Genomic DNA, 12,736 nt, shown 5'->3' on the forward strand with positions numbered 1-12,736 from the left:
TAGAGCCACACTTCCCAGACTAAAAATCCGGATGGTTAGCAGCAAAGCAAAGGAATGGAGAAAGGAATGCTTATCAGGAAGCCGATCAGTCTCCTTCCTGAGAATGAACTTAACAATGAGCATTAACCTAAATTACATGTCCATGTAATTACATACAGTGAAGGAAAGAAAAAAAAAATCCAACCTCCCACAGAAGTACGTACCATCAGACGGTCTCCCTGGCCTTTCCTGAAAGTATGTTTACAATCAAAAGACGAGGAACAAAAGTTGAACGCAACCGTTCTCGGCTAATTACTGGTCGCAGGTTCTTTTTTTTTTTAGAGGATGACCGGAAATTCACAGAAGCTTGTCTCTACTCCAGAAGAGTTTCAGAACAAAGCCCCAGCTCCTGTCCAGGGTGTCCTGCAGTAGGCTAATCCAAGGCCACGGATATCATCCCAGGCTTTTTCATCCTGGAATGTGGACTTAATTACAATCATCTTCATCCAGCGCACACTAACACACTGCCATGATTCATTCATCGGTGACACAAAGTATGTCAATTATACAATGACTTAAAAAAACAAAAGAAAAATATTAAAAAGTACAGACTGCTATTTGTTACTGATGTTTGTATTCCTGGGTATATTTTCAAGACACTTTGTTAATAGGTTCATATATATGGAAATATATATATTTATAATATATATGTAACTTTAGTCTGTGCAAGGAGGTAAAAGACAATCACTTGAATGTAGCTCTTTGCAACAACAGATCAGATGCCGAGTCTCTTGTGCATACACGTGCAGTTAAACATCACCTCGCCTTTCCCTCTAAGACCTCCAGTAGCAAACATACATATACACAAAATGTGAACCAGCATCCAGGAAGCATTCGTGGTGAGCACTGACGCATCTCCTCTCTTTCATGAACAACGAAGACTTGGCAACATTTTCTAGGATGGAACAAAAATGTTTTTTTTCCTCTTTTCCCCTACACAATTTATACAAAAATAAAAAAATTAAAATTGTTCCACTGCCATTTGTATCTTTTACATTTGCACAGAGGTAGTGGCTGAATGCGTGAGAAAGGTGTGTGTGTGTGTGTGTGTGTGTGTGTGAGAGAGAGAGAGAGAAGTTGTGAGGAAGTGAGCAAAATGAAAAAGAACTGGATAAAATGTCTATAAAATGGTTTCTTTTCCGTCACCAGAGGATTTGTTTTCCTTTTTGTCAAAGAACAAAATATAATACTGCAATCACTTAAAAAAAGTAGTTCTTCATTTTATACATTTTATACAGTGTTCTCGTTTTTTTGTTGCTTTTCTTTTCAGTTGGTAAAGGCATAAAATGAGAGAGCTCGCTGGCTCTAGGTTGGGCGAGGCAGGGCAATGTTGGCAGAGTTCAGTCCATGCCGAGGTCTATGCCAGGGGGTCGCTCATGTCCTCGTCAACCTGGGAGAGGAGCTCCTTCTTTTCATCAGTGCTCGCCAGAGAATTGCGGCTGTTGTGGGCACCCATGTACAGGGTGGCATACACTGGGTTCGTGAAGTTGGTGGGCTGCGGAGTGAAGAAAATTTCTCAGTGACTCAGGCAAAAGAAATGAAAAGATTTGGTATATTGTGAAAGAAGCAGTATTTTGCTTATTCAAATAGGCTCAGCTCGCATAAATAACAAGATGTTTCCCAGCTCAGTGCTGAAACCCTGGCAGACAGTTGTGGTTTGTTATGTTTTCTGTGTTTGGTTATTTGTTTCTGAAAGTCTGGGCACTAATCATCTGCCCCCAACAAACCAGTAGGTGTATTTCCAGTGAAGAACTTGCAACTTCTTTTTAAGCACTCAGGACTTTATGGACAATTCCTCATTTGATGTTTTATGATTGTGGTGAAAAGTGTTTGAATATAGTGACCATGAGGGCTCCAGCATAAAAGCTTTATTCAGCTACTTCCCTTATTCACAGTGGATTTCCGTTCCTGACACCCCCCCAAGGGATTTTTGTCTCCAGCTGGGATTAAACTGGAGATTTTTTCACTTCTTAGGTGAATGTAAAAGAAATGGTATTTATATAGTGCCTTCATACTGTGCTTTTATCTGCTGAATGCATTCACACACACAGAGGTAACTCAGGGTTCAGTATCTTGCCCAAGCATCGATCTGTATACAAACCACTCGAGCCACAACGTGTAAACCATGAGACTATGGAGCCACTCATCAGAACTAAAGTATATGATTCACATAATTCTAACAATATTCATTCCAAAATTCATTACAGATGCCAGAAGTAAATACCATAACGACACCCACTGGTTTCCTAAGTCTTGCTTTAAAGCTTTTGCATTTGGACTGTGGCGATCTCGATGGCAAAAAACTGGATATAAATGTAGAAAAGTGATTACAGATCAGTCAAGACAGAAAACTGTTTTTCACTAGACGTCCAAAGGACAGGAATATATTGAGAAACCCAGCTACTTTCATCCAGTGTTCTTTAGATCACAAAGAAGGGTCTATTTACTGTCTATAATGACTCCACAACCAAAACCAATTCATTAAAAAAAAAAAAACTCACAAAAGGACTCATAAATGTGTTGTCTCACTGCTCACCGTATTGCTTTTAATCACCTCAGCTTGTCAGCCATACCTACCATATCACTGCATGGTGCTCACACACACACAGACACACTTAACCAAGAGGAAACTCTGGCTTTAGTCCTCAAATGTTAACAGTATTCATCACATTTTTTCTTTAAATTCTGTTTTTTTTTCTTGTTTATTTGCTTTTAACATCCTGCTCTGTTAAATCGCCATGTAAGTTGGAACAATCATATTTCATTTGGAGAATTTCTTTAACTGGCAAAAACCCACGTTTGTGGTTCTGATTGTTTTGTTATAATTCGATTTCTTTTTGATATAAGGAATTAAATGGATTTTTATAGTAGAAATGTACGATGGCCGTGTCTGTCATTTGGAAAGATGGAGAGGAGAAGCAGTCTACTTCATACTTCAGTACATTAGAAAATAGCCTCACTTATCATTAAAGAATGAAGAAATAAAACACAAACCTGTAGAAAGCACTTGTTTGGATGTTGCTTAATCTGGAAAGGCTTCTGAATTGTAATGAAAGTCTTTGGTCTTGTTACATAAATCATCATATTTATTAAACAGGAAGTGTTGTCTTTCAGTCAACAGACAATCCCAAGAATAGCTTTTTCTTAAAAAAAAAGTATGTTTCTTTTGATTTCAATACACACAAGAATAGTGTTTTATACAATCTTGAGCCAAATTTAAGTAGTGTTAAGATGTATTGCTCCCTTTGTGCCAATGTCATGCAAGTCTCTAAAGCTGTTAGGAGGAATAATCAGTATTAAAACGGATAAGAAAAAGAAGCTTTAAATGCACTTCATCCTTCATCTGTTAATACATTTAGAGCAGGCTAACCAAACAGCAAGTGTGCCTTTGAAACAGTAGTCCACCTGGAGTCTCCTTCATGCGTCTGTCACCTCCTAACTGTCACGCACGGTGTGACAGGAAGTGTTGTCAAGGCACGTAATATTCTGTTTTTAACCACCACTTGGTCAAGGCACAAAACTCTGGGGACTCTCGTGTCAGCTGTTCTGATGTACTAGAGGTAAAAAGGAACTAACATACCTTTAAGCTTTTTTTGTGCCTTCAACTTGCATATTGTTGTCAGGATTATAAGGCTAATGTTATATTACAAGGCGGTAAAAAATACAATCTTTACCAAATGAAAGATGTAAAATAAACAAATTATGGCTGACTGACGAGAAATAACACTGTTTACACAAAAAGGCACTTCTTAAGCGGAACATCAAACTTTGGAGTAATTTGGTTTGTCTAGCTTGACAAGAAGAACCAGTACAGTGATGGTCTTTGCTCCCAGATACAATCAAAATAAACAATATTAAGTCTGATTGAAAGCGTCTCGAAGACTTGGCGTAACGCTGCGAAACAGTCCACGAATGTCTGTTATGACATCGCACCTCCTCTGTTATTTGCAGGAGGCTTTTGCAGGTGTCTTAAAGGCAGGCGTCCCAGCAGCAGCAGAAGAGTCGGCAATTTATCTTGGCTGCCTCCCAGTTTAAATCCTGCTTTGACTGCGTAATCTTCGGATATTAATGGGTTTTAGGAATGTCCACATTAAGATCCACATGCTAGCAGGCACTTGTTAGTGAAAGCACAATTCCTCCTCCAGTCCTCAGATGGCCTCACCTGTGCTCTGGTCATCCTCCCAAAGGTCAGTGCCGACAGAGCAGGGAAAGCCTTCTGCTCGCGGTGACGAAGGAGTAGTAGCGCGTTGTGCTTCTGTAATCATGCCTGCTCATTTAAAGTGGTTGTAAAAGGGCATCCATAAATAAATAAATTACCGGGCTAAAACAAGGGCTTTGTCCTGTCCTCGCTTTTCAGTCTTTGCAGATCTGCAACCTCAGGGTTGAGATGCGCCACTGGGACAAAGGGAAGGGTTACAATAGGGAGGGGACTATAAGTGACGAATAAGTGGTTTAGGGTCTCTTCCAACCGCTCCGGATCAACGCGTCCGCTCGCAGGAAAGGCTGGTTTCGGAGATCTGTGAGTAGGCATGGAGAGGGGGGTGAGAGACAGGGGGACACACATGTTAGACGACCAAGAGGTCAATCTGGACATTTGCTTCTGTTTACATCTCAATTTCTTAAGAGTGTTTTTAAGCAAGAAGAGCAGAGGATGTACACTCAGTTCTCACTTTATTAGGTACACCTAATTTATATCAGTTGTTCCCTCATTTCTGTAAATAAGGTTAAGCTAAAAAAAAGAAAAGCAAATAGGAACACCTTACTGTATAATACAGTACATGAAAACAGCACCACAAACCATATTTCCTCTTTTTTACAATGAAGATGAAACTATGAAAAGTTGCCTTTATTGCAGGACTGTTGTTAGTCTGCATTAGTTTGAGCTCCCTAATAAACTGACAACTGAGTGTTTATTGTTATAATTTTCAAATCCAGAAAATCTGGAAACACTTGTGCAGTTAAAACTTTGAGTTAAAGCTGAAATTGTCCATAAGAGCTACAAAATTAGCAAATGTGGCAGGAATGCCACATTCCCATAGCCTTGTATTTCAACTGCTAGAAGTGGTGCTTCAAAACGGAGAAATTCAAGGCTTTGAGACGGTGGTTTTGGCAAATCAGTAACACTAAACAATGAGGACGTTACAAAGTAACCACTCTGGTTACGATACAGTGGTCAACAAGCTCTTGAGTTTGCAGATTACCAAACAGGATGGCTGTCACATAGGAAACAAAAGTGTGGATACAGACTGTGTTCACGTAAGTTTGATTCTGTTTTCTTCTAGAGCCTGTTGACCAAATAGCTGTTGAGCACACTGCAGATGACATTTAGCACAGACAAACATGGCGGACGCTGCCGACAGGTGAGAGGTAAATAAACAATGGACAACATGCAACACGTAACAGGAAGGGGTGAGGATGATACTCATTTCTAAGGAATAAATTTGACATTAATACTAAAAGAAAAATGCCACTAGTGTTGCTTCTGAGGTGGGCTTTGTAGACACTTAAACACCTGAGTTCATATTTTTATGGCTGTTTTAAAAGCAGGTAAGTTGTTTCTTTTTAATACTATGCTGACTTCTTCTTTTTACAAGTTCAACCTTGTGTTGTTTGCTAGCAAATTTTATAGTGTTCTAACACTTGTGTGTGTGTGTTTCTTTGCTTGCAACTGAAGCACTAGCTGAAGCAGCTGACATCACTGTAGCAGCACACAGGAGCTGGAGGGCCAAGCAGGCCGGCTTTCAGCCAGGCTACCTTTCTTACCCTCTCCTAGGAGTGGGAAATACTGTCATTAATCTTCTTTTCAGCTGGAGGGGGGCAGAATAAACAGTGGTGGTTGAGGAAAGAAGAGTCACATGTTAGCCGGAAAAACCAACACCAAACAAGTTAGTCTCATGGAACAAGGCAGTGCTGATAAAATAAAACAGTCTGCTAGCCAAACCTCTTTAGATTCAGTCCGTTGGTATCGGATAATTTGAAAGAAATATGGCAAAATAACGCAAAAGCCTACTGTGTCATGCATGATGTCCTACACGTGATCACAGTCAGGACTGTACTGCAAGCGTGTCAACATATTTTACACACAAAAACATATTGACACTCAATGCAACTTTCTCAGCTCCAGGCAAAGAGGTTTGGCTGACTCCTATCACCAGACACCTGATAGGAGTCTTCTCAACACAAACAACCAGTGACGGCCCGAGTTAGTCATCAGTAGTCATAGTTGAGGGTGGGGTGGGATGACAGAAATCATGCTGCATGCACATGGAGGTAGTGGTAGTGGGTTGCGAGGGAGGGTGGGGGGTTCAAAATGCGTATGAGAGAAACCTGGTCAACCTTGGCATTAAAGGGGAAGGGCTAGCAGTTGGCGTCGTCACAGAGGTTGGCTTCACAGAAGAAACGTGAGCCGCGTTTAGCAGTGCGGGCCGTGAAGGGCACGCTCTTCAGTACTGGGGGGAGGAGGCGGAGGAAGAGAAAACATGTCACACCTGAAACACTGCCCTAAGGGGGAGGGGCAAACCTTGTGAAAGCCTAGCGTTCTTAATAAGGTTAAGGACATGTCCTGAAAGCCGTCCACTGGATAAAACACAGTTAGAGCTCTGATAGTAGTGACACACAATTATTCCTATTATTAACACTAAAGTATAATGAAGCAACATTCATATTATTTACACTTTAGACAGTTATTAATGATCATCACAAAAACATCAGTTAGGTTATGTGCTACGCTGAGGCTGTAGATGCAGGGTTTTCTCCCAATAAAGGCTTAAAATACGTAGGTGTGGTGTAAGATGATTTAACTTTGGCATCTCCAAAAATTAAATGTAGGAAACGAAATTGCACACTGCCCAATCACTGTCCGCTCTTTGCAAACAGAATATTCTGCTATTCTGCTCGTGTGCAGTTTATATCCATGTCTGTCCAGACTGGTATAGTACGAGCAGTGAAGACAGGCACCTACCTACCTCCCAATCTCCACTTCTGTCTTACGACATTCAAACAGTGGGCAGAAAAGTATGTTTGCCCAACATTATAATGTTGCTCAATCACAGCTAAGTTAACCTTTTGATCTTTTGGATACAACATGTCATCATTTTATTATTTTTCCTCCAATTTTGTCATAGTTAGACTTTAGTTTTGAGCAAAAATTTCGTTATGAGGTCACGGCGATCTTTGAAATTATAGTACAAGTGACTTTTTTGTGCCAGATTAGAAGAAATTAAAGAGGTATGGAGGTATAGAAAGCCAAAAACATGATCCCTCCAGGAACAGCTGCTTGAGGCTGTCGTGGATCCTAATTATTAGTACCTCAATTTACTTCTTGAGACCCGGCCTTTCTGAAAACACACACTTTGATACCCAGCAGCATTTCCCCTAACAGACTAGACAGCATGGCATGGAACAACGCTTGCTATTTGCTGTGCTCCAGATGTGCTGGTGTCTGAAGCACGTAGCACAAGGTGCACTTCAAAGGAGCTGAGCAGTCGATGACCACAGTCATCCTCAGCCTGGGAACACCGGGGCTGCTGGCACGCACATGGGTTCTTTTAACAGTCCTGTCTGGCCCACCTGTGATAATGTCTTCAATAGTGCCATCCTTGCCCTCGTACACAGGCCGGTGGTCTTTGGCTTGCCGCCTGCGCAGCTCTGCAATCAACTCCTGCTGCTGGTGCCTCTTCTTCTGGGCCTGAACCTGAACCAGTGGAAAGGATATTTGTTCGTTTTCACTGTGATTCTTGGCCTACGATAAAGCTTTATTTAGCACTGAGTAAATACGTGATAGAGTTCATCCAGCGGGGCTGCACCTTAGGGTCATGCTGCTTCGCCTCCCGAGCCAGTAACTTTTCTCTCATTGCTTCCTCTTGCTTTTTCCTCTGTTCATTTTCTTCCACTGCATCCTGTTGAGAAGAGAAATAGATGACACATCTGTGACAAGAAACTTCAGTGGAAATAAATCCAACAACGTGCTTTTGTGTGGCCATGTGAAGCAAAGAAAAAACAGTTGAAAAGCTGGGCATAAACAGGAAAGCCACGCTTTACTAAACATGACCAGGACCACGCACGCGCTTAAATGAACAGTTTGACATACGGAGAAAGATAAACAAAGGGATCAATAAGTATGGTAAATATGACACTTTAGATAATTATAAATCAGCCAAGCTGGGCAGAAATATTAAAAACAAGGCAACAGCTTCCCTGACTTGAATCAAAATGAACAAAATCTGACAATGTGTTTCGTTTTTTTAAACCAGATAATCTGAGCTGATCTGCTGTGGATGACAGAAACAATAGTTTCTCTCCAAGAACACAAAGAATCTCAGCGATAAGTTGTTCCTAGGCCACTAAGAAAAAGCAGGTGATTTCACAGTTAGCAACAAATTATTTAAAGATACTCTTTCTTCTTTAACGTCTTTAACTGACTGACAGTAAGCTCTACGGGACACAGAACATTTTCAGCCCATTTTCTTCCAGTTTTTCTCGTGTTAATTTGAAGTTTGGGCTTGAAATTGTAACCTTCTCTTTCTCGTTAGTTTGTTTAGTATTGTGGCTTTACGGCAACTCCTGGCTGTTCTGTTTATTTTGGCTCTCACTTAAGTTAAATTAAAGCTTCTATGTCTGACAATAAGAGGCCTTAAAAACTGTAGAAAACTATATTCTATTACTCGAGGCAACAAGTGTTTGTTAAACAGTTCCTTTAGAGCACATGCGCACACTCAAACAGACACATGAAATCCTTGTGTTGCACATTTCCTTGAGCAGATCCCATAAATCTAGATGGAGAACAATCTCAGGATGCGTGCTGTGTGTTGGGGCAGGGAGAGGCAGTCCGGAGGTAAAGGGGGGGACGACGAGTCTAAACACCACAGCTGCAGCTTCTAAAGTCAGACCCAGCTGGCCTTTCCTGTTATTTGGCCTGGGAGTATACGCCACGTCCTGTGCCACAAAAGCAGCCAAAGCTCTGCCCCGCTCTGCTCTCAGCAAGGCTGACAGCAAACCAGGGAACTTCCCAAATGACCAGCTGAGGAAGTGAGGAAAGCTACAGAGATGTAGCTTCTGCTTGGCGTCCTCACCTTGTACGCCTTGATGAAGCGCACGAACACAGGGAAGAACACGGAGGGTGGAGCCGTCTTGGCACTTTCTCCAAAGTAGCTCACCACACTGTTAAAGGCTTCCTGGAATTGGGAAAGAGAATGTTTGTAAACACTGTCGAGTTAGTGGCTGCGCATCAGATGTCAGTGAGATGAATGAACGAGAAAGGTTTCATTTTCATTTGTTCCAGTGGATAATTTGAGGTTTTGGAGGTGAAGACGCTGTCGGATACCTCTGCCATCTTGGCGTCCTTCTGTAGCTTGTCCAGCTGTGAGTCACTAGCCTGGACAAAACCTTTCAGGACTGAGTGGTCGTGGAGACTGCACTCTCTCCGGATGAGGTCCATGCCTTTCCCCAGCTCTCGAACATCCAGCAGTACGTTTTCCAGAGACACTTTGCACGCAGACATCAGAGCATATTTTAAGTATATTACGTAGCGTTTTATCCAGATGTTAACACCTGACCTTTCTGTGAAAATACTGCGTCTCCACAAGGTTGCTGACAGAGTTTAATATTTGGTGCACGCTCACCTGCTGCAGCTTTGTCCACAAAGTGCAATTCATTGTAGAAGTTGGTCAGTTCAGGGTACTTCTCTTTCACAATAAGAGCTATGTAGTGGAGCAATGTCATCTTTCTGTCTGTAGACTTAGTGTCCAGAAGCTGTGTAAAAAACATTGTTAGGAAAAGCAATTTAATAATAAACTCAGCAGCACACTTTTGTGCTGACTGGAATTCCAGTAAACTTCACTACTGATTACTCACCAGATCAAGGCTTTGTAATTTGAAACCATAAACGCAGCCTCGTTTGCTGCTGTTCATGTAGTTTCCTAGGGCTAAGATGATCTACGAGTAAACCAAAAGCACCGAGTGAATATATGCATTAAAAAATACAAACGCTGCTGCTGTGAAAGTCAACAAACACATCTCACTTCAAGCATCCTCTTGAGCTTTGGTGCCGACTTGATTGAGCCAGAAGCAGCAATGATGGCGTTGAGCTGTGGCGTGAGCATGCTCACGTTGTCGGCAAAGTTTCCAACAAAGGTGATAATGTTCATTCTCTGCGTCAGCCTCTCGATCTTGCTGAATAACAACATGAAGCGATCCTCCTCTGCTAACTGATCCAGCGGACGCCGCTCGCGCTCGTACTGACGCATCACCTTCACTTCTGCCTCGGTGGGCAGGAAACGCATCAGGCACTCCACAAAGTCGACAGGTAAGGCCTTGAGGTCAAACCTGAGTGAAGATAACACGTTACCTGTAACTTGTTCCACAGAAAATTATGTAAGTATGTAAAGTTTACGTAAAAGACAGGTGCATACTTCTCTATGGCTTTGCAGATCTCTTCTGTTGTCTTGTTAGCCTTTCGCAGTGTGATGGCTAAGTTCTTGGAGCGATTGGCGTCCAGAAGTGTGACTTTGTTTGCCACCTTATTGGCTACTTTGCTCTTTGTGCAGGAAAGATCCACAACTGGACCCTGGGCTCTCGTCTTAAATAGCTCCTCAAACCTCTCCAGCTCCAGCTCCTGCATGTGAACAACAACTCAACTTTTACTTGCTCTAAATTGATGTTAAAAGTCCTGAACACATAAGTGTTATGGTGTTGGTATGAAGCCGGTTATTTCGCGACACACTGCTCTTATCATTTAAGTTTAGTTTTGCTTTACTTTTTCCTCTTATTAAGGTTTGAACTCAACTGGAAGAGACTAGAGAAACCTGAGCTTTTGACTATGGAAAAGTTTTACTGAGATTAATACTAATTTACCATAAATTCAAATTTGACACATATTAACCAAGACCTACATCTTAACATGAAAGAGGTTTTATCTTCTTGATTTACCTCTAGCACACGTTCATCATCGATCTCGTTGAAGACTGTGCCATTGATCTGATTGGGCTTCAAGGCCGTCCAGTTAAACACAGGCAAGCGGAACTTGGTCTTTATAGGCTTCTTGATCCTGATAGCTGTGGTGAAGAAAGTGTTCGTTGAATTCAGAATGAACGGTACTTATATACCACTTTTCAACGCGAAGCTTTATTCAGCCACTCACACACATTCATACAACCATCTTTTTCTATGGCTAAGTGATTTTCGCCTATCGTTCACACACTTATACTCCGACGGATGCATCTTAGAGTTCTGGACACTTCAGCGCACAGACTAGAGGAGCCAGGGATCAACCCACCGACCTTCAGATTAGTAATCCACTCTACCTCCTGCCACCCGCAATCCTCTGATCTAGTCAACCTTGAACATCAAAATCGAAGGCAAAGACAACCAAGTTTAATTTTGTGTGCACGCTCACCTGACAGACCTACGCTCAAGATGACAGAGGGGGAAGCTTCTGGCAGAGGAGGAGCAAGGGGAGGAGGTGGTGGTGGTGGGACTGGCGCAGTGTGTCCTGTAATTAATGCAGAAGAGTATTTTTATTGCATGTTTAGTAACAGCTTCGTGTTCTACGTGAGCTGCCACCTCGGCCTGACAATCGCTGAAAACAGATTTTTAAAGTTAGTGAAACCTGATAAAGTCTAGTTATGATAAAAGGCTGGAAAGTGCTCCAACAGTCAGTGCGGCCTTTCCGGAGACAAAGGAAACCAGCCTTATGTTTCCCTTTCCTGTCTGGCTTAGAAGAACACTGCTGTGACCCATCACTTGGTTTGGCACGAATGAACAAATATAGGGAACTGAAAATAGATCTGCTCTGAGGGTCCACAGATGAGAAAGTCAACTTTCACATACATATACATGAATCACTAGACTGCAAGTCACAGTGTTGTCATCACCTGAAGCAGATGGCAGGGGAGGGGGAGGGGGAGGAGGCGGTGGAGGCGGAGGTGCTTCGCTGGCTGGTGGTAAACTTGTGTCGGGTCCTCCTAGTTCTGTCAGCCCTGCCGTTGAACCCAAAGACAGCTTTCCGATGTTTCCCAAGGGTATCCCGGCACTGCCGACGCCCAGCGGCTCAATGGCGATGTCTCCATCAGGTTTCTTGTGCAAGCGGATGGTGCCCTGCTGTTCGAGCTCCAGCAGACGCTTCTCAATGTTGAAGTGCCTCTGAAATGCAGCATCCTTCTCCTTGATCATCCTCCTCAGGGTGTTAACCTGAGTGCTGGTTGACTCGTATGTCTCCTGAGCAGTCACCAGGGGGTGATAAAGAGCATAATGCACAGTGACTCCACAAGCTAAACAAACATCCTGTCTCTTTGTGACCTAATTTGCTAATACAGCAATTTAGCCACAAGCATATGAACCTGATCTCTGCTAACAGGCACGGAATCTGAAGCCTTTATGATGCGAGGAGAGCAAGAAATATCACGTCGACTGTGGCTTACCCGTATTACGTTCAGCTCCTTATCTTTCTGAATGAGCAGCTTCTCCAGATCGGCTACTTTCATCATTGTTTCATTCTCAACCTCCAGAAGCTTCTCAGTCACCTAGAACAGAAGATGGAGCAACACTGAGATGAGAGAAGGAAAGAATTGATCCACACAGTGGGCATCTTTCCCAGCTCCACTTCCCCATCCCTCCTCCCCATACACTGCATCATCACTAAGAAATAAGATACAGCGAGCAGCATGATGCAGCAATAACATGACACAGCTCTCAGTTTTGA

At 42.5% G+C, this 12,736-nt stretch overlaps 1 protein-coding gene across 6 annotated transcripts in view; it reads right to left on the reverse strand.

Moving 5' to 3' along the window:
• Positions 1 to 2,715: 2,715 nt before the first annotated feature.
• Positions 2,716 to 12,736, reverse strand: part of fmnl3 (formin-like 3) — a 32,392-nt gene continuing 22,371 nt past the window's right edge. For 2 of the 6 annotated variants that reach the window (XM_005914738.3, XM_005914737.3), the window contains 14 exons: positions 12,456 to 12,557; positions 11,910 to 12,252; positions 11,432 to 11,527; positions 10,966 to 11,090; positions 10,449 to 10,651; positions 10,059 to 10,362; positions 9,892 to 9,972; positions 9,660 to 9,789; positions 9,362 to 9,522; positions 9,111 to 9,212; positions 7,845 to 7,937; positions 7,609 to 7,732; positions 6,376 to 6,488; positions 2,716 to 4,556 (listed from right to left, as the gene is read on the reverse strand). In XM_005914738.3, coding sequence (XP_005914800.1) covers positions 6,397 to 6,488; positions 7,609 to 7,732; positions 7,845 to 7,937; positions 9,111 to 9,212; positions 9,362 to 9,522; positions 9,660 to 9,789; positions 9,892 to 9,972; positions 10,059 to 10,362; positions 10,449 to 10,651; positions 10,966 to 11,090; positions 11,432 to 11,527; positions 11,910 to 12,252; positions 12,456 to 12,557 — 1,956 coding nt within the window. In that variant the 3' untranslated portion in view covers positions 2,716 to 4,556; positions 6,376 to 6,396. Of the gene's footprint in view, positions 4,557 to 5,793; positions 5,847 to 6,366; positions 6,489 to 7,608; positions 7,733 to 7,844; positions 7,938 to 9,110; positions 9,213 to 9,361; positions 9,523 to 9,659; positions 9,790 to 9,891; positions 9,973 to 10,058; positions 10,363 to 10,448; positions 10,652 to 10,965; positions 11,091 to 11,431; positions 11,528 to 11,909; positions 12,253 to 12,455; positions 12,558 to 12,736 lie in introns of all 6 variants that reach the window. The other 4 variants (XM_014339154.2, XM_014339152.2, XM_014339146.2 and 1 more) reach the window with 4 other exon arrangements.

Source organism: Haplochromis burtoni, unplaced genomic scaffold, assembly GCF_018398535.1.
Source record: "Haplochromis burtoni strain Fernald_Lab_line unplaced genomic scaffold, NCSU_Asbu1 Contig_9, whole genome shotgun sequence".
NCBI classification, from domain to species: domain Eukaryota; kingdom Metazoa; phylum Chordata; class Actinopteri; order Cichliformes; family Cichlidae; genus Haplochromis; species Haplochromis burtoni.